Source organism: Primulina tabacum, chromosome 18 (assembly GCF_025594145.1).
Source record: "Primulina tabacum isolate GXHZ01 chromosome 18, ASM2559414v2, whole genome shotgun sequence".
Classification (NCBI taxonomy): domain Eukaryota; kingdom Viridiplantae; phylum Streptophyta; class Magnoliopsida; order Lamiales; family Gesneriaceae; genus Primulina; species Primulina tabacum.
The window spans coordinates 31,514,555-31,534,321 of record NC_134567.1 but is presented as its reverse complement, the minus strand read 5'-3'; the positions used below and the strand labels follow the sequence as shown (position 1 = coordinate 31,534,321).

General features: G+C 34.5%; 3 protein-coding genes, 1 non-coding gene and 1 pseudogene across 11 annotated transcripts; 2 read left to right on the top strand and 3 right to left on the bottom strand.

Annotated features, from left to right (window-relative positions):
• Positions 1–1,625: 1,625 nt before the first annotated feature.
• Positions 1,626–3,282, top strand: LOC142533898 (thaumatin-like protein 1b). 3 transcript variants are annotated; one of them, XM_075640827.1, is made up of 3 exons: positions 1,626–1,839; positions 1,949–2,645; positions 2,868–3,282. In XM_075640827.1, exons 1-3 carry the CDS (start codon positions 1,788–1,790, stop codon positions 3,025–3,027), a joined length of 909 nt encoding a protein of 302 aa, XP_075496942.1. In that variant the 5' UTR covers positions 1,626–1,787; the 3' UTR covers positions 3,028–3,282. The 3 variants fall into 3 exon arrangements, with proteins under 3 accessions (XP_075496942.1, XP_075496943.1, XP_075496941.1); XM_075640828.1 differs by having other exon boundaries at positions 1,628–1,839; positions 2,006–2,645; XM_075640826.1 differs by having other exon boundaries at positions 1,635–1,839; positions 1,946–2,645; positions 2,868–3,280.
• A 911-nt stretch (positions 3,283–4,193) lies between these two features.
• Positions 4,194–4,277, bottom strand: TRNAL-CAA (transfer RNA leucine (anticodon CAA)). The gene has a single exon. It is a non-coding gene; the product is annotated as a tRNA-Leu (tRNA).
• Positions 4,278–6,225: 1,948 nt separating this feature from the next.
• Positions 6,226–7,386, top strand: LOC142532507 (thaumatin-like protein 1; annotated as a pseudogene).
• Positions 7,031–12,389, bottom strand: LOC142532632 (endoplasmin homolog). The gene is made up of 15 exons (XM_075638961.1): positions 12,085–12,389; positions 11,369–11,489; positions 11,116–11,269; positions 10,941–11,021; positions 10,440–10,551; positions 10,194–10,320; positions 9,945–10,083; positions 9,689–9,806; positions 9,344–9,543; positions 9,031–9,246; positions 8,777–8,942; positions 8,386–8,527; positions 8,143–8,293; positions 7,621–8,025; positions 7,031–7,526 (listed from the first exon to the last, which is right to left on the bottom strand). The coding sequence occupies exons 1-15, from the start codon at positions 12,149–12,151 to the stop codon at positions 7,269–7,271; spliced, it is 2,457 nt and encodes an 818-aa protein (XP_075495076.1). The 5' UTR covers positions 12,152–12,389; the 3' UTR covers positions 7,031–7,268.
• A 1,156-nt stretch (positions 12,390–13,545) lies between these two features.
• LOC142532769 (uncharacterized) lies at positions 13,546–18,232 on the bottom strand. 6 transcript variants are annotated; one of them, XR_012816607.1, is made up of 4 exons: positions 18,079–18,232; positions 17,481–17,554; positions 13,746–16,615; positions 13,546–13,715 (listed from the first exon to the last, which is right to left on the bottom strand). XR_012816607.1 is itself a non-coding variant. In XM_075639211.1 (4 exons), the coding sequence occupies exon 4, from the start codon at positions 15,555–15,557 to the stop codon at positions 13,860–13,862; it is 1,698 nt and encodes a 565-aa protein (XP_075495326.1). In that variant the 5' UTR covers positions 15,558–15,741; positions 15,784–16,615; positions 17,481–17,554; positions 18,079–18,232; the 3' UTR covers positions 13,546–13,859. The 6 variants fall into 6 exon arrangements, 5 of the variants coding, with proteins under 5 accessions (XP_075495326.1, XP_075495325.1, XP_075495322.1 ...); XM_075639211.1 differs by having other exon boundaries at positions 13,546–15,741; positions 15,784–16,615; XM_075639210.1 differs by having other exon boundaries at positions 13,546–16,615; positions 17,371–17,554.
• Positions 18,233–19,767: the final 1,535 nt, after the last annotated feature.

The window sequence follows — 19,767 nt, the reverse complement described above, 5'->3', positions numbered from 1 at the left end:
TCAACGATGATTATCAAAGAATATAATGATAAATTTTCACCTATATCATTCTTATCATATGTTTATTATATATTGGCAGATAAGTAACCATTTTTTGTATAATTATGAGAACAAAAATTTCTTGGCACTTACGAATAATTTAAATTAATGAGTTTATTTTCATGAAGAGAAAATTTTTTTCCCAAAACTGAGCTTAATATTTAATCACAAAAAAGAAAAATTATTGTATAACAATCACCATATATATTCATTTCGATCAATATAATTTAATTTCAAAATATATATATATATATATAGACACACACACACACACACACACACAAACAAAATTCTATTTGTACAGAAATTGACAAAATTCGGTTAAATCATAGGAATAGAAATAATAATAATTTGGGACAATTAAAATATAATAGTACGGTTGTGATTCTCCTGAATTCGAAATATGATTTTGTAAACTTACAATTGAAAGTTTATTTGAAAAATCAATTTTAGCCGTCAAATTGTCCCATGGAAAGAAAATCAAACCTAATTTTAGTATTCGATTTCATATACTAATTCAGTGGACTCTATTAAACTTAAAAATTACACTTCAGTATTTAAATCTATGAATATACTAATTACTAACTAATTGGCCAAAAAAATTTCTAATGGACAATATCCCAATATAGCCCCAAAGAGATTACTTCGATTCGTGGATCGAGATAGACTTTTAATGTGATTCACATTTAATATCATTATGGCCCAATCGATTTATATGAGACGATTTCACGGGTCGTATTTTGTGAGACGGATCTCTTATTTGAGTAATCCATGAAAAAATATTACTTTTTATGCTAAGAGTATTACATTTTATTGTAAAGATAAAGATCCATGAGATCGTCTCACAAGAGACATACCCATTGAGATTACTAAAAAAATAGTCAAACATGAAATGGATAAAAAAATATATATCTCGTCCCACCTTCGTCAAGCAGACCAAATGGTATATAGGAATATAGAATAAACTTAATTATAATTATTTTTAATGATATTGATTTATGTTATGGGTGCAGAAAATTGGATGAGTATATCATATCATCGGGGACAAATGTACTAATTATTTTTTTATGCTATTATTTTCACTTGATGTTCTTTTCGTTGATGCCGACCCCCGCAAAGTAATAAAATAATGATAATATGCCGGTGATATTATTATTATTAATATTTATATTAATTAATAATAGAAGAAATGTAATTTCTCTTTGTTTTTTTCTTTTGCACAAAGTCCACACGAAGACAAGATATAAAGTATCGATTGAAACATGGAAGAGAAATAGATATGTGCTTACTACTTGTTTGGCAGTTTACTGGATGATAATGTTCTTTGTACATTTAATTATAAAATTAAATTTCTGAGAACTTCCTAATTATTACCTTCTTAAATATTTGAGTTTATTAATTTTAGATGAGCCAAAAAAAATTATAATTTTTTAAAAGAAAATCGTGTATTTATATATATATATATATATATCACATAAACAAAATATAAATTCATTTTAAGGACGAAATATCTAGAATTTTGTTGGAATGAAAATAGAAGGGCGAAGATGCTTTTGCCAGCTGAAAGAAAAATGGTGATGGGTCAACTTGAATTCATAAGAATCGCATGGAAATATCTATTTTTTGGTGTTTGTGTATTTCCTTCGAATTCTAATTAATTATCTCGTATTTGTGAAAAAAATCCAAATATAAAATGCCTTCACCACCCACTTTCAACTTGTTCTCTCGATCGCTCGTCTTCAAATTCAATGGGAAAACAACATATCCTTTTCCTTGTTCTCGCAAATTATCTTGCACCAGGTACCTCATGGATTCTTTATTAACAATTCTTATATATATATGCAAAGCTAAAAGCATCACTGATCTTGTTTTCAATATCAGCTACTAACTCGATCAAGTTTTCCAGTAGTATATTCCTCTACCACATTCGAATTTGTGAACAAGTGTGCCTTCACGGTCTGGCCAGGAATTCTATCCAACGCGGGGATCGCACCTCTTTTGACTACCGGCTTTTCTCTACAAACGGGCGAATCGAACGTTATCCACGCGCCGTCGTCATGGGGCGGCCGTTTTTGGGGCAGGACACACTGCAGCGTCGACTCCACGGGAGAATTCTCCTGCGCCACGGGAGACTGTGGGTCTGGGAAGATAGAATGTGCAGGCAGGGGCGCGACTCCCCCCGCCACGCTGGCGGAGTTCACCCTCCAGGGTGATGCAGGAATATTGGATTTCTACGACGTCAGCCTCGTCGACGGGTACAACCTCCCGATGCTGGTGGTTCCACAGGGTGGTTCAGGAGCTAACTGTACGAGCATACGATGCGTGGGGGATTTCGACGACTCATGTCCATCAGAGCTCCGCGTGAGCAGCTTGGGCAGGGAAGGCATCGCGTGCAAGAGCGCGTGCGAGGCTTTCCGGACGGATGAATACTGCTGCAGCGGTGCGTACGGGTCACCACAAGTGTGCCAGCCGACGCAGTACTCGCAGATTTTTAAGAAAGCATGTCCGCATGCATACAGCTACGCCTACGATGATCGAACCAGCACGTTCACGTGTACGGGCGGCACCGACTATGTCGTAACGTTCTGCCCTTCGCCTAACACAAGGTAAAGTCACACATGCCGTCCCTTTATGTTCATATATCACGTTTGTTAAATGAGAGAATTAGAATAAAGGGGTTTTCCTACTTTTCATGCATATGGGTTCTTAGCTATTTGTCAACAGGGCAGAATTCCATTTTACCCTTGCAATTTGCCATATCTTCTTGTAAATATATTTTTCGGGATTACCAGATACGCAAATCCTCACACAAAATTACCTTCTTGCAGGAAAAAATCGTCTTCGGATGGGCAAAATCTGGTATCCGAATTCAACAGCTCCATGGTGTACCAAGGCGTGTTGGACGTAAGCGGATCTCCAACGTCCACGTGTGCTCTAGTCTTAGGTGGTGCCATCGCAGCCGTCGTGGCTGTCGCTTCACATATTTAATATTCCACCAACAAATCTTGTCGGGGCTAGGTCACAACACAATAGTCTTCTATACTATACGAATTAATTGAAAGGCATAATCTCAAGAAAAATTAGTCAGATAGTTTTTGGGTACGATCAAGATTAATGGAGGGAGCTTAATCCTTTTTTGCTTGTGAAATTAGGATGAGACATGTTTATTTTGATTTTCACACCCATTTTTGTTGTCACCATACGTGCTGTATAAATTGCTTAATTGGTTATAAAATAAAATCAATTGGCACCTGTTTTTTTCTTATTACAAGGCCTGGAGTACGACTGGATAATGGTAGTGTTTGCGAATATTTTAAAAAAATTATTACGAACTTTTCATTTATAAAAGTATAAAAATATGATATAATAAAATGAATATTTTTTAGATCAATTTTCAAATTTTAAGGACCTTCTGTGAATTGGGTTCAGTGAACGAATATGATGAGCTTTGGTTAACTGTTAGCTACAAGCTGATATTTATAATTTTTTTTATGAAAATTATTATTATTATAATTATACTAAATGGATGGAAATACCTATTTTATTACTTAATAAACGTCGTTTTCGAAACTCTCGCACAAATAAATTTTGAATATTGGATATTACATATCCAAATATATTTATTTCTTCCCACATATTAAATACATATGTGTATATATTATATAGTTTTATTTTATAATTATTTTCATTACTTGAATAGATGTACATACATCTAACAGGATTGAAACCCCAGTTTCTTTGGGGCAAATGTATTTATTTTGTGCGTGTGTGCGTGCGTGGGCGTGCATATGTGTATATATATTGGTGACACTTGATGTCTCCGCCACTGATTGTTTCACCACTAATTCTTCGAACTTTGGTTTGATATTTTAGTCTAACAGCTGATGAGTCATTTATTTTCGGTCACATCAGCATTCTGCCAAAATAAGACTAAAAAAGGAAAGGAAAAAAAACCAATATTGTCTTAATATTTATTGTCACAATGACATAGAAGTCCACATTGGATGGGATTTTCGGATGCTGAAACGAAATCTGTAAGCTATCATTATTTTCATTTCTCATTTATTTTACATAAAAGAGGCTTTAAGAGTAGAAAGGTGAAAAAATATTAATTACATCGAGTAGTAAAAATAAAAAGGAAATAACACATTCATTGTCAGAAGTGGGATTTGAACCCACGCCCTCGTTAGAGGACCAGAACTTGAGTCTGGCGCCTTAGACCACTCGGCCATCCTGACTGTATTGATATAATATTTCAAAGTTTTTAACTTACTTTAAAAAGAAATATCATTTCTCCTTTATTTTCGAACTCGATTCAAATATAGAAATATTTTAGGATAATAAATATGGTAGGTACTTAAAAATATTTTATAGATTATAATTTACAAAATAATTGCTTACATTAGAATATCATAATATTAATCATATGACGACTATTTTATCCACAAGCATTTGATTTGATTCATTGTTTACTAAACAAATCCCACTTATTTGACCAACGGTAGATGTCCATGGACATGAAACCGACTTAAAGGAATCTAAGTCTAATTTAAAGCATTCAGATAACTTTACACACAGACAGTGGATCGATATAAGAAATTAAGGCGCCATCGAAGAATGTACACATTCCCCTGCGATTAATGCATAATTAATGAATTAGACATAAATAATAATTTCAATATTATCTAACAGCTCTTGACAAATCTCGATTCTATTTTGTTTGAGAAAATTATATTTTGTAGGACCGCGCGCTTGTCCGCTTTACCAAAAACTATAGCTGGTGGTAATGGTGTAACTCAAATCTTTTAAACCGCACAGCAGCTCAAGCACTACGGTTCGATCGCTCTACCAAGTAAGGACAATTATTGCACACAACAATCTCCCTCTCCAATAATTGCACTCCTTGCAATAAATGAGAATCGAACCCGTGACCTTGGCTCTGATACCAATTGTAGGATTGAGCGCCTCGCTTTACCAAAAGTTATAGATAGTGGTAATGGTGCAACTGAAATCTTTTAAACCGCACAGCAGCTCAAGCACCACAGTTCGATCGCTCTACAAAACAAGGACAATTATTGCAACCAGCATATTTTCAATACTAATCTATTTTTTTAAACTTTTATTCATTTTTCAACATAATGTGACATGTCATTGAACATGTTAGCAATGTTTGTCTCCATGTCTAGTGGCAGAGCTATGTTTTCATTTCTTTCCAGGCTAAAATTTTCAAAACCATGGTTGAGCTAGTATTGACAAATAGAGTCATCGAGCTACTGGAAAATAAGACAAAATTTTATATATAAAAATTATAGAAAAAAACAAGTCCACCCGGACGTCCATGTCAGCATTCTTATAAGAAATGACTAAAATCGAAAAAAAGAAGTGAATTAATCTCATAACCTGCACATTTTTCGTTCTTTCGTCATATTTATGAAAATGAGATTGTTTTCAGAAATAGTTAATGGGCATCATCTTTATAAAATTTGTGAAAACAATTACGTTGCACCAAAAATTAAAAACTTGGTAAGATCTCAATTTAAAAGCTAGGAGACGCATTGTCTAAACAAAAACATGACATTTGAAAATTATCTATGATGTTTCTTCCTGAAATCAAATAATGATTTGGCTATCCTAGTTAAATTAATCTATCTTCCCCTGCTTTATTCCTTCCATAATTTTTTTTTATGTATACATATGTTAAGTATATATCTATATATATTAAAGTTAGCCCCAATATTAATTATTTGGTATGTTGGTGAAACCTACTATAAGTATCTCTATAACTTTCAAATTCTACCATATTTACTTGCCATAATTTTCCTCTTCAACCCTTCCTTCTGACAAATGATTTAATATTTTTTCATTTCAAATTAAATTAATCATATACTATTAAAAAATTATAATAAAAAATGTTATTTTATTATACAATAACTATGCATTAATTTATTTATAGCAATAGCAAAGTCATAAAATTATATAATTAATTTCTCAGATGTTTTCTTCTTGTTGTTCTTCCTATTGTCCCCATACACCCTGATCCTCCCGTTTCTTGTCATATCAGATGGTATGCATCTTAACTAGTTTCCATTTCTTTCCCATTAAAGCCGTGTATTGCATTTATTAAGATTGTGATTTGGAGTTAACTAAATCTTCAAAACTAACTCAAAATTGTCCAATTCTGTATTTATTGTGAACCTTTTTCATGGGTTCTTCTTCCTTTTCTTGTCAGGTGTTGTTGAAGCTAAATTTACCATCATAAACCGGTGTGATCACACAGTGTGGCCGGGAATATTACTCAAAGCGGGTACTGCCAGTCTAGAAACCACTGGTTTCCAGCTTCCGCCAGGCGGATCACGATTTTTCCAAGCTCAACCTGGATGGTCTGGCCGGTTTTGGGGACGTACTGGTTGTACATTCGATACCACCACTGACCTGGGAAGCTGCACCACAGGTGATTGTGGCTCCAACATGATAGAATGCAACGGCGCCAGAGCAAACCCGCCAGCCACCTTAGCCGAATTCAATATCGGCTCCGGCCAGCAAGATTTCTACGATGTCAGTCTCGTGGATGCCTACAACTTGTCAATGTTAATCCAACCGGTGGGCGTTTCAGGTGTTTGCGGTCCGTCGGGGTGCATAACTGATCTTAATTGGAAGTGTCCGGAGGAGTTGCAGGCAGCAGGCGGGCAGGTTTGCAGGACCGCATGCGACGCATTTAGTAGCCCAGAGTTTGTCGCAGCGGTGCGTTTGGTTCAGCCGCCACTTGTCAGCCATCGGTTTACTCAGAGATTTCATCGATATGATGCAATAAATTTCCCAGAGTTGAAATTAGTTAACAAAAATATAGTACAATTTAATGTTTTTCCTTTATGAATCTAAGCATATCATCCCAAACCCCCATTTGATCGAACTACCCATGAACCATCTCGATAAACCATTTTCGTATGAAAATCAACACGTGCATAGAAGAGGTGTATCTAGTGAATAAAAATAACAGAAAAACAAACTACCATTTTTCAACGTTGCAAAGATGAAGCACTTAAATTTTGAATACAGCAGCACCAAAAATAATCAGTGATGGTGTTCAAAATGATATAACAAGGAACTCTCAAGTTTCTAAACTCTGAAAGGGCACCTTTTCGCCTCCGTGGACTATCCCGGCAGAAGGGACTGCTCTAAGAAATGATTCCTTCTACAAGATCATCCAGATTTAGCAGTTGTATACCGACCTACAATTCATCTTTCACATCAGATTCTGGTTCTTCTTCAGTGTTGGAAGGAGATTGTGTTTCTTTTACAATGGATTCACTCTCAGTTTCTTCAACATCATCTTCCTCGTCCACTATTGCATCAGGGCTGATGTTGAGACTGTTTTTCACTGAACTGTAGATTCGGCTAGCAAAATCCTTTGGATCGGTGAGTATGAATCCACTTTCCATAAGGGCAGTTTGATACATAAGTTGTGCTGTTTGCTTAACGCTTTCATCCTGTGGAAGAAATTAAACGAAATTTTCTTCTTTGAGTAAAAGTAGCGCCGAAATCCCAAACAAGAAAACTAAGTTTTTCATTGAGTCGATATACCTCAGGATCTTTCACCACTCTCTCCCGAAGCTCCTTGATAATAGGGTGTCGTGGGTTAATTTCGAGCACCCTCTTCCCACGCATGTAAGCTTGCTTATTTGCATCTGACAGTGTTTGAGACTGCATGATCCTTTCCATGTTTGAGCTCCAACCATATTTTGATGTCACTACAACACATGGGGAGTCAGCCAAACGATTGCTTATCTTCACATCATCGATGTTCTCGCTGGCGAGAGCACCCTTCCACCATTTGGTCAGCTCTTTGAATGACTCCTTGAGTTCTTTGTCTTTCGAATCCTTTCCAATTTTCAGACCCTCTTTAGACACATTCTGGAATTTTTTGTCCTCGTAATCCATTAAATATTGCATCAGATATTCATCTACAGGATCAGTGAAGAAAATAACCTGCAACCAAAATGTGGGTACACCTTGTGAGAGCAAGCAAAAAACACTCTCAGGGATTACAGGACTAGAAAGGATGGCAAATATCAAACTAAATCAGTATGATAAATCAAGGCCTACCTCATAATTCTTCTTTGTTAATCTCTCGAGGAATGGAGATTTCTCCAACTGTTCCTTGCTTGTTCCAGTAATATAAAAGATATCCTTCTGCCCTGATTTCATCCTTGATATGTATTGGTCCAGTGACGTTAATTTACCATCTGATTTAGTTCTGCACGTACCATACAGCAGAGTTGGAAAAAAAATAGAAATTGCCCACCCCACAGAAAATAAGAAAAAATTATAGTTAAACTATGAACTTACGTCTCAAATCGAAGAAGTTTTGCCAATCGGTTTCTGTTAGTGGCATCCTCAATAATACCAAGCTTAATTGACTTGCCAAATTCATTCCAAAATTTCGTGTACTGACCTTTCTTCTCCTTGCTGTCATCAGATTCTTCAACATCTGCAGCAGCATCAGATTTCAGAGTATAAAAAACCACGTGATGAATTTTTTTTTATCGAATTAGAATAGAAACTGGAAATATAGTATGCCAGGCGATAGGACTTCGTTTAATTTAAGAAATCAAGAAAATAACAATTAATTAAGAATATCAAGAATATAACAACAAATAATCATTCATATGATTGACTCGCAGACTTGAGGGATACATTTTTTCCAGCTCTAAAAGTACCTAATTCTACGAGTGTTTACCTTTCTTCTCTTTATCATAAGATTCATCAGGATCCTCCTCAGCAAGTTTGCGGATCATATCGAGGGCCTTACGAATAAGTTTTTTCTTAATTGTTTTCAAGCTGCTGTGTTGCTGCAGCATTTCTCTTGATACATTAAGTGGTAAAGTATCAGAATCGACAAGACCCTGGTCATATAAACCGAATAGTTTAAAAATTAGGTCACCAAGCACAAATTCGCTAAAATAAAAGTGTGCTTTTATAGAGAGAATTTACCTTCAAGAAGTTCAGATACTTGGGTAGTAGGTCATCAAATTCGTCAGAGATAAAGACTCGCCTTACATATAATTTCAAGTTGGATTTCTTTGAGTTGTAATAACTCTCATACAAATCTTGAGGAGCCTTAGGTGGCACAAACAACACAGCCTTGAACTCGACATCACCTTCTGCAGTGAAGTGACTCCATGCTAAAGGCTTCTCATCACTAAAGTCCTGCGGGTTGGAATAAGTGTCGCTCAAATTTGATATCGATAATTGCTATCAAAGACCTTTGTCTACATGGGGTCCGCTAGAGATTGGAAACACCTACCTTGGCCAGAGAGTGATAAAATTTCTCGTATTCTTCATCAGTAACTTCTTTCGGATTCCGCAACCATACAGCTTTCATATCATTCAAAAGTTCCCACTCATAGGTAGTTTTCTTTACTTTCTTCGTCTTGGGTTTCTTCTCATCCTCTTCTTTCTCAGCATCATCTTCCTCTCCTTCATCCTCAGATGATTTACTTTCAGCTGTTAATGGAGCACAGTAATTGGTGACAAAATGAGCAACCACTAGAAACTAATTCAATTTAAAAATTATGTAAAGCTAGACAAGGTGACAAAATATGCACAAGTATTTAGAAGAAATGAAGAATACACAGATGATATATCATACGTGTTTCCTCTTCGTCACTTGACTCGTCTTCCTCAGCAGGTACCTCTTCGTCCACTTCTTTGCTAGCCCAGAGGTGGATGGGGAAGTTGATAAATTCAGAATACCTTTTGACCAGTTCCTATAACACAACAAAAAGCATTACATGATGAAACATCAGATAAATTGCAATAAACCAAAAAACACAAAGGGAAAGCAAATGAATTTATGCATTCCCCTACAGGAAATAAAATTGTCACCCAAGAATGAATTCACTTACCTTTAGTTTGTTCTCATCTAAATATTCTTGAGCTTCATCTCTGAGATGCAACCTAATTTCGGTTCCCCGTCCAAGTGGCTCATTCCAAACATCTTCAGAAATGGCAAAAGCTCCATCAGCTTTTGACTCCCATACATGCCTGGGAAAGACAAAATTTCAAACAATCGTGACATTAAAGAGCAGAAGAAAATATCTGATAATAATGATAATAACCTAATAAATATATGAAAGCATAACTATAACACATACTGTTTATCGTCATTATGTTTGCTAATTACTTCAACGTAGTCAGACACAAGATATACAGAGTAGAATCCAACACCAAATTGCCCAATAAGGTTAAGATCTCCACTGGTCTGCATTTTTTCTACAAATGCTGTATAGAAAACACTCATTGAAAGTTAAAAAAAAGGAAAATCCGACCTGTAAATGCTTTCAAGTAAAGTAAAATCATTAACTGTTCAGCCATCATACATAATACACACATACACACACCTGAAGTTCCAGATTTAGCGATGGTTCCCAAATTCTTAATCAAATCCTCCTTTGTCATTCCAATACCTCTGTCACGAATTGAAAGTATTTTCTTCTCTTTATCCAATGTAATCTGCATTTATTAATTGGGTTCATGATAAGTCGTGTCCATTAATTTTCAGGAAAATATTTTCATTATACATAATGACCAAACAGCTCAAAATTCCCCACAAGAAATCTTCACTGAACAGTTGAGAATTAAAACAATCATGATGTTAACACTCAACAGGCAGTCAATATATAATCAAGCAGAATATGACTTCCATATAATTCTAATGCACAGCCACTTAACAGACTCCAGAGTACTTTAATGAAAATTTTAAAAAATATTTTTTATAACATTGGAAAAAATTGCTCCATGAATCAGCGATGCTATAATCATAATGTTTAAAAGCTTCCTTATAAATGCTAAATGAAAATTTAGCAAAAATCATTAAACTATAACTGATATGTACCACTAACCTGAATCTCGAGTTTCGTATCATCGCCTTCGCCCAAAATTTCTTTGTCAGTGAGTGACAGGAATCTAATCTTGTCCAGTGCCTAAATTAGCAACAGACACACATCAAAACACAAGCTTTTTACCACAGAAGTTGATGTATATAACATCAAACAAAGGGAAACAACAAAAACTCACATCAGAAGCATTAGAGATCAACTCTCTCAAGAAAATATCTTTATTGCTGTAAAGTGAGTTGATAATGATGTCCATGAGGCGTGAAACTTCAGCCTGGAATTGAAACTTCTCCGCGTCCGCACGAAGAGTTTTTCTTGATATGGACTCGGATTCTCTAAATGACAATAACAGCAAATCACAAACCAGAATACAGATTCATAGGCTAAAAGTGACAAACAGCATTTATATAAATTACGATAGTATATAATAACACCTTTTAACAACATCAGAATCTGTAGATAATCCATGGCGAACAGCTCCAATCTTATCTTCCACTTTCGGTGGATCAACAGGAGCATCCACATCAATTTCTGCATTTGCATGTAATTTCCTACCTAAAAATTTTGAAATTCAGTTCCACAACTCCAATTAAGCAACATCAATATCATCCACATCAATTTCTGCATTTGCATGTAATTTCCTACCTAAAAATTTTGAAATTCAGTTCCACAACTCCAATTAAGCAACATCAATATCATTTCAAACAAATCCTAGACATAAAACTCAACAGAACACCACTAACAGTTTCAAGGATAGCAGTACTTGTTCCACTTTATCCGGAAGAGCTGGAATCTCAATAGTACGGGAGAATTAAGCCTCCACCCAAAACATTTCTCAGTAAAAGAGTAACAACACTCTCCGATCGCAGTAAGCAACAACCAGGGACGTCTTACGTATCTATTAACGAAGAATTCTACTAAATGCTTGACTACATTAAATAGCTTAAACTCGTTTCGATTTAGTCCTATAGCTAGGATAAACTTAGATAGCGAAGCAATAAGATCAAAAAATTACCAAAAAAAAAATAACACTATAGATGCATTTCAACCAGATCCTCGTCATTAAACATCAGAACAAGTATCGAGTGACAAGCGAAGCTAAAAATCAAAAGCAAAATAAAAAAAATAATCACAAAACATGTTTAAGTACCTTGATCCGGAAGGACAAACAGAAGGCATAACAAGAAGAGAGCGGAAGGGATCGTCCACTTCCTCATTGTGCGAATTCCTATTCGATCTCAGGTCAGATTTAGCAGTTTGCGCTTTCGAATTTTGGGTGAGTGAACGAGTAAATATTATATAGTGAGAGTGTTGGAATATGCCTGCTGCCACGACTTAGAGCAATCTGATTGTTTTGGATCTGCCATCGTGGAATATCAGACGGTTCAGAAAAACTTCTTACCACGTGGTTAATTTTGATTGGTCGATACAGGTTTATTAGACGTGGAGATGGAGAAGTTTTGGTGGTTCCGGAAGCGTCCGAGAGAAGACTTGGGGAAGACTGCATCGTGTGTGGAGGGTTGATAATGGATGGGCACAAAAATGGGCACTGCGCTTTTCATATTATTTTTTTGTTATACTTCTGAAATATCTCACGGATAAATTTTATAAAATAAATTTTTGTCCCGATGAATTATAAAAAATATTACTTTTTACTAATAAATACTACATAGAATATAATAATTTCAATTATCTGAAAATTTATCCTGTCGAACAGTTTTCGGATAAAAAATATTACTTTTTTACTAATAAATACTATATAGAATATAATAATTTCAATTATCTGAAAATTTATCGGTCGAATAGTAAGTATTAAGCATCATTCTTAAACTAGTTGTTATCAACTTATAAATATTATGAAGAATTTCATATTAGAAAGATTTGGTTTTGATAAATATATACGTGTGCATATCATAACTCGTTAGTCATCGGTTCAACGGATTTTTCGTATTAAAAATAGAATTTTAATATTTTATATAATATTCAACAATTTCTGATATACCGTGAATTTCTCAATAGGATTCGAATACAAATAAAATTATGATCATCTATCAGATAAAAAAAAACTAGCAGATATGTTAAGTTTCCCAATAAATTCATCGATTTCTTCCTGATTCCAATGCATAACTCATGCAAGGGAATACATGATCGTTATTTCACATAAGGGGTTTCTTTTTAAAGGAACGTGTATTTTTCAATTTTAGAAATACGAGCTCAAAAAATTTCGTGAGTCTCAGCACCGATTCCTAATCAAAGCTTAACGATGAATTAGAGTGGCTAGTCATAGTCATTCTTCAACATATAAGGTTTCTAAAAATTAATTAACGATTTTTCTAAATTATAACTGAGGTTTTACACCCCTAGACTTTACCCCCTCTATAGTATCGTAGCCCGTAGGCACGAGTATGACATGTTGATAGAAAGTAAAACGCAGCTGTGAAAATATAAATTACTGTACTAACCATATAGGGGATTTTAGGGATTCACTCTTGAATTATGAGTTCTTTGTGTTACTGAAATAACTATTTTTTAAATTGTATTGCCCATCACAGCAGTAAGAATCAAGAAAAATCCATCGATTCAAACCATTAAAACAAAAGCAGAGTAAAATGCAGCCCCCATAGCCCCAGAAGCTGTATAATGACAATTATTTGACAATTTTTTACTCAAATGTATATGATGCTATATAAAAGAGCAAGACAAGGTTCCTGTGACACTTGACAGGTGTAATAATCTGAGAAACGTATATCCAAATCAAATATTACCCTCAATTCGCAGACACTAAATAATTTCTGTCAATTGCTCAACCACGAAGTCAGATGTAAATCTTTTTCCTTACGCTATAACTATTGCTATATAAAACCATTAGCATGTTCTGGTTGGTCCTAATCTGATTCCAAGAAAAGCAGACCAGATATGCATAATCTATTTCCATGGTGGTGTAAAATTTCTAAAGGGGTAATGTTCCAAACCATTATCTGGTATTTCTTTTCGCTTTCCACTGACGACAGAACTGACGGTGGGTAAGGTATGAGTCCTCACCTCATCATCCATAGACCTGATTGGACCTAAATTTAAGAAATCTCTCAGGACTAAAGGGTCCCTACCTCCATCTTTAACCATGGCTCCAGAGTTCAGAACGAAACTGCTCCCTGAAGGGCCAGCTCCATCTGATGGAATTAAGCTCATCATGTTTGATACGAATAGTGGTTGAGAGAAACCAGCGCCAGCAATTTGGGGGATAACAGGTGATCCTCTAGAATCTACCATGTAAGGAATTGCTTCTCCAGATCCACATAAAGAGGAGGAGAAAGGCGAAGCAGCAACTTCCGGAACAGGTGCAACGTTTTTGTAACCATAAACTGACGAATGGGCGTATGGAAGAACAGATCCAATCGCAAAAGAACTCTCTGTACTACCCACTTTAACATCAAGTATAAGCTCTGGAGTTCGGCCATTTGGAAAGGGTATCGTTTGTGGAACGTGATCTTTGGGATCGACCTTCACTCTGGCTCCCAAGATGGAAATTACGGACTCATCTGTTTTAATACCCCCTGAAACATTCACATTACTTGAACAGGAAATATCATAAGAATCATTTAGAAAAAATGGTTGATCATTCAGATCAATAATGCTTAAAGGCTGCTCCAATGATGCTGAAGACGAATGAGACTGATGTTGGCAGTCATTTTCATTGGGCAACTGGTGCCCTATCCTCCAATCTAATGGAACTCCATTGTCTTCACTTGTAAGATTCAGATCCAAATCAGGACGTTCAGATTTTCTTGAATCTGTTTCCATAGAAGATTCCCAAGAAGGAAGACCAGAATATACAGAAACTTGTTTATGGTGCAACAGGTCTCTCGTATTGCCATCTCCACCTTCAGCGATATTCAGATCAATTTTATAAAATCCTCGGGGCGGCTTTGGAGTGCTACGGATAACCCCAATGGTAAGATCCTCATTGCTTGCAGGACTTTGATCAGGTGATGCAGGAAGAGAATCATTTTGGTCAGCTGACCCTTTCCAGTCACGATTGCCCTCAAACTGCATGGGAGAAACAGGGAGTCCAGGAGCGTCCATTGAAGCATAAACAATAGATGTCGTTCCGGTTTGATTCCCAAGATGATCAATATATTCTGAACAAACTTCTTGATTCAAGTCAAATTTACATAGGCCTTTTCCTGCTCTGGCTTCTTCAATATCAACCTCGGTGACTTGAGAGGTTTCCATATCTTTGGTGGTGCTACTAGTCTGTGTCGTGCCTGGGTTTTCGATGCAAGTAACAAACTCTTGTATTGGTGAAGCTTCAGCAGACAACTCCAGGATATTCATCACCTTATTATGTGATCCCTCGTTATCATGGGATTGACTTTCACTCACAGGGTCCAGGTTATATGGCTGCCTAATATGACCTTCTGGTGGTTTCTCAGAACTGCAACCTTGTTCTTTGGAATCTACAGCTCCACTCTCCACTTGTATGGAAATTTGGCAAGAAAGGTCTAGAGATGAACTTCTGCATTTGTTTTCATAACTGCCATCATCCACGACATCTTTTCCACCAGAATCAATTTCAATAAAAGGTGGACCTTCATCCCAAGAATTTTTGTTCTCATGTTCCATTACAATTTATTTGCATCTGCGGCATCAGAACTTGCAGACATAGCTTTGTTTTCAGATCTGTTAGATTCTTCGAGAGAGACTGACTTCTCAGATGAACATTCAATTGGGGCATGTATCAAATCACCAGTTGACTCTAAATTAGGAAACTCCGCAAGACCATCATTCATGCCTTGTCTTGGAACAGCTGGAATACATGATTCCACCAAGGTAATGCCAATTGACTCACACATAGGAAAACCCTCGGCCGGTTTAGAAAGAGGTAGAACAACTTGATCTGAAGCTCTGTCATCCCCAACCGGGGTATCTAGTATTTTGTTCGAACTGCATGCACCTGCAAATGGATCACGATGAAGAGCTTCAGAAACTGTAGAGGGCACTTGTTCATCCGTAGCTGATTCCTGGCCCTTATCCAGACCAGAAAAATCACTGGAAGGAGAAGAATATCTCGAAGGTGATTTTGAACATCCACTACCCCTTTGAACATGATCACTTTCATCCATTTCATCATTAGCTAATGCTCCAACTTTCTCAACTGATACAGAGTCAACACCATCTCTTTTAAATTTCCAGCTTTCAAACAGCACTCGAGCTTTACCTTGTACCTTAGAGCTACCATGAACTAGGAGATCCTCGACAGTCACCCAGATTTCAGAGGCAACCAACTTTCCGTCGTTCATATGCAGTGTTTCAAGGGCTTGCAGTAGATGAATAATTGTCTCTTCTGGAAATATTTTATCTGAGTCATTATTGAACTTCTGAACAGCCTTCAGCCACTTATCAATAAATTGAACTCCATCTAACAGAATAAAAAGATCAAGACAATCCTTGTTCTCAGTAGCAGCAATGGTACTTGCAAGTGCCGAACACTGCCTGATTGTGTCACCAGCATTGGCAGTACCATTTCTTCCCTTCTGCATGACAGCCACGAGTTCCATGACTCGAGAGGGGGATGTCAGCCCATGATTCATCTCAGTCAAAGTCAAAAATTCATCCAGCATCATAATTTCTAAAAAGCTAGGACCACAATATACTATGCATTTCCCTGAATGGTCTTTGTCCTGCAGTAATTTAAAGAAAACTAAGTTTAAGAACATAAAATTCTATACCAATAATTATCAATTATCAATTTATAACAAATAATAAGGAAATTTATTTTCTTATAATTTGAATTTAAATGCAAATATAACTGTTATAGCCTCATAGGTAATAACTGTTGAGTTAGAAACGAATTGACATTGAGAGCTTAAGGCTGGAATAAGTTGGTTATTAGTTGTGGAAAAAAAGTGATGGAACATACCCATGAAGACGACAGAAAAGATTTCAGTAGCAATCAATGCACAAAATTAAGAAGAGCATTACTTTTTCCCTTCAATAATCATCTCGATCAATTATTTTCATTGGCGGATTATAGAACCACTAAAAATTATAACAGAACCACTAAAAATTATAAATCAACAAAGTCCTGTGCCTAAGAGGAAAAAGAGTCATTTTTATACTATATTCTATAATGAGAAAAAATAATACTCTATACTGAAACATTCTTCAACACCACAGTGGCTCAACTCAATTGGGCGGAGGACATAAATTGCAAGACCTGATATTCCCAAGTTCATTGACCAATATTTGGTGATATAATATAATGTATGTAAATCAGTCGAAATTAGATATAATAATTTTATACAAAATAAGACAACAGATGAATAAAGAAGTAGCTATTAGAAAATATCAAAACTTGAAGTCCACTAATCAATTCAAAGCCAAGCATAAAATACAAGTACATAAAGAGAGATCAATAAGCCAATAAATCACATACCAACTACAGTGTATCGAGTTTCTTTCTATTTCTTTCAGAAAAACTAAGAACGGCAACAAGAATACAAGTAAAAACCCATAATGAGTTAGCAGTCTAGAGAATTCACACACCACCTCAGCAATGCTCCTGGATTTCTGGTTTGGTGTATAAGTACTGGTTATTCCACGATGATTGATTCAATTTCCTGGAAAAAGAAAAGAAATTCAGAAAAAATCAATAATAATTCTTCATGCACCTGTCGAAACATGTGAATATCTTCATAAACAGCTCTAACCATTAAACACCAATTGAATTACTCTGATTCAACTAAAAATTTAAACCTAGCATCCAGAGAAAAAAAAGCCCAGAAAACCAGAGAAACAAATTCAAGGCTATCGCAAAACCATAGAAGAAATACAAAGGAACAAGGAAAACATTAAAATATATATATATATATATATATTTTTATTTATTTATTTATTTATTTATAAAATCTTTTAACGAGGAAACACGAAAAAAACTTTACCCGAAACCCTTACTTGTTTTTTTCCCAATCTTAGATGTAGTTTAGAGTGTTCCAGCGCGTAAGATGAGGATAAACCGGAACCAAAAGAGAGAGATAAAAAAGATGTGTTTGAAATTGTGATGATCAATGCAGAAAGACCAATTAAAACCTCGTTGCTCCAGCAAAAATAAAATATTAAATATTTAAGAAAATAAAACTGTTACCTCTTCCTAAAACCGGGGAAAACTTTAATTCCAAAGCTCCAGTTCCTCAAATTGGATTAGAAAATCATCGATACAACTATCCTTCTGCAACTGGAAAAAAAACATTGAATAAACACAGCAAACGTTCTCCCTAACGCAGAAATTCTGCTTTGTTTGAACAAGTTCAGTGCAGTGCGTGTATTCAATCAAGAAGTTTTGATGATTTTTAATGAATTTTTTAAATAATAGATTTTATAGATTTGATAGATTTTTTTTATAAATTTATAAACATGTTTATATGGAGTCATGTAGATTTTTTTGCAAGATTTTTATAGATTTATTTGAAATTTTTTATAGAATTTTATATATTTTGTACCTAATTATAACATATTATTTTTATTAATTTTTTGAACCAATAATTAATATTTAGTTTGAATTAGTTTTTCAATATTTATATTAATAAATAAATTTACTTATTTAAAAGTTAAATCATTTATCTTTACATGTGTATATATCTGGGTTTATATGCATGTTTGTAAATTTTTAAAATACATCAATTAAGTAATCTGTAACCTTGTTTTTGAATTAATAATAAATAATAATAAATGTTAAGAGAATATTATTTAGCATTCTGTGAATATAATTTTGTATACAAATATTATAGCTTACATATTAGTTGAAAATACTAAAAAGATTTTAAAAAATCGTGGTTGTTGCGAGCCTATTCAATTATTAAGAATTAAGCGATATTTTTTTGGATCATCTTTTATATTATTGAATATTACATTAATTTGTATAAGTCATAAATTAAAAATCAAAAAATCAATTCTAGAATTCAAAATTTCTCATGATATTAAAATAAAAATTATTAAATGAAAAATCAGTCAAAAAATGAAAAATTTCAAAAAAAAATATGAAAATATATAGAGAGATACACTTCGAAAATTTGAGAGAGTTATAGAGATATATGAGATGAGATATGATAAGAAGAGATGTGATATGAAGCGACAAATAGATAAATAAATAGCTTGTGTATTAGTTAGAAGTTTTAAAAATCAATCCAAAGCTTTGGATTGAACCAAATACAATTTTTAACAATTTATATTTGTACACTAGGTTTTAATGTTTGTATGTTAATGAATTCCATGAAGTTATTAAAATTTTATTGAAAATTTGAATACTTTTACTGAATATCACTCTAGGAAAGTCTATTTTGAATAATACTAGACTTCTATAGATTATGTAAAAGTCTTAATTGAATAAATCTGTACTTTTAAAATCTATAAAAATCATTAAAAATTAATAAATCTCCAACATTGAATACACCCCTTAATATTGTTTTCTTCATCCACTTTTACCGAATTTTTTTTTTTTACTTTCTGATTTTGACATTTATTTTTAATTTAATGTTGCTTCTTATTTTTTATTCCTCGAAAAGTTTCCCCGTTGGTCTGTTTTAGTTCACGATTTGGTGAAGGCCGCGTGCTACTCGTGCGAGTCCTCGAATTCAACCCGTTATGGCAAGTAATGGATCGGGTTAATGTTAACCTTTGATATTATTTTTAATCTTTTTTTGAAAAGGTTCTTATTTTTATTTTTTTTTATTTTTGATAATATAAATTAGCTTTTGTTATCATAATTATTTTAAAAATTGAATACTGAATCGATCATTTAATATGAAAAAATAAATATTACATTTGAAATTTGATT

Bases quoted from the DNA above. Each gene is read 5' to 3' on its own strand.
- LOC142533898 (XM_075640826.1), top strand. From the start codon at position 1,788: ATGGGAAAACAACATATCCTTTTCCTTGTTCTCGCAAATTATCTTGCA. The intron at 1,840-1,945 runs GTACCTCATGGA...CAAGTTTTCCAG, and splicing joins CGCAAATTATCTTGCACCAG to TAGTATATTCCTCTACCACA. The intron at 2,646-2,867 runs GTAAAGTCACAC...ACCTTCTTGCAG, and splicing joins TGCCCTTCGCCTAACACAAG to GAAAAAATCGTCTTCGGATG.
- LOC142532632 (XM_075638961.1), bottom strand. From the start codon at position 12,151: ATGAGGAAGTGGACGATCCCTTCCGCTCTCTTCTTGTTATGCCTTCTG. The intron at 11,022-11,115 runs GTGAGTTTTTGT...TTGCTAATTTAG, and splicing joins TGATCTCTAATGCTTCTGAT to GCACTGGACAAGATTAGATT. The intron at 8,943-9,030 runs GTAAATTCTCTC...TTATATGACCAG, and splicing joins AGTATCTGAACTTCTTGAAG to GGTCTTGTCGATTCTGATAC.
- LOC142532769 (XM_075639210.1), bottom strand. From the start codon at position 15,557: ATGGAACATGAGAACAAAAATTCTTGGGATGAAGGTCCACCTTTTATT.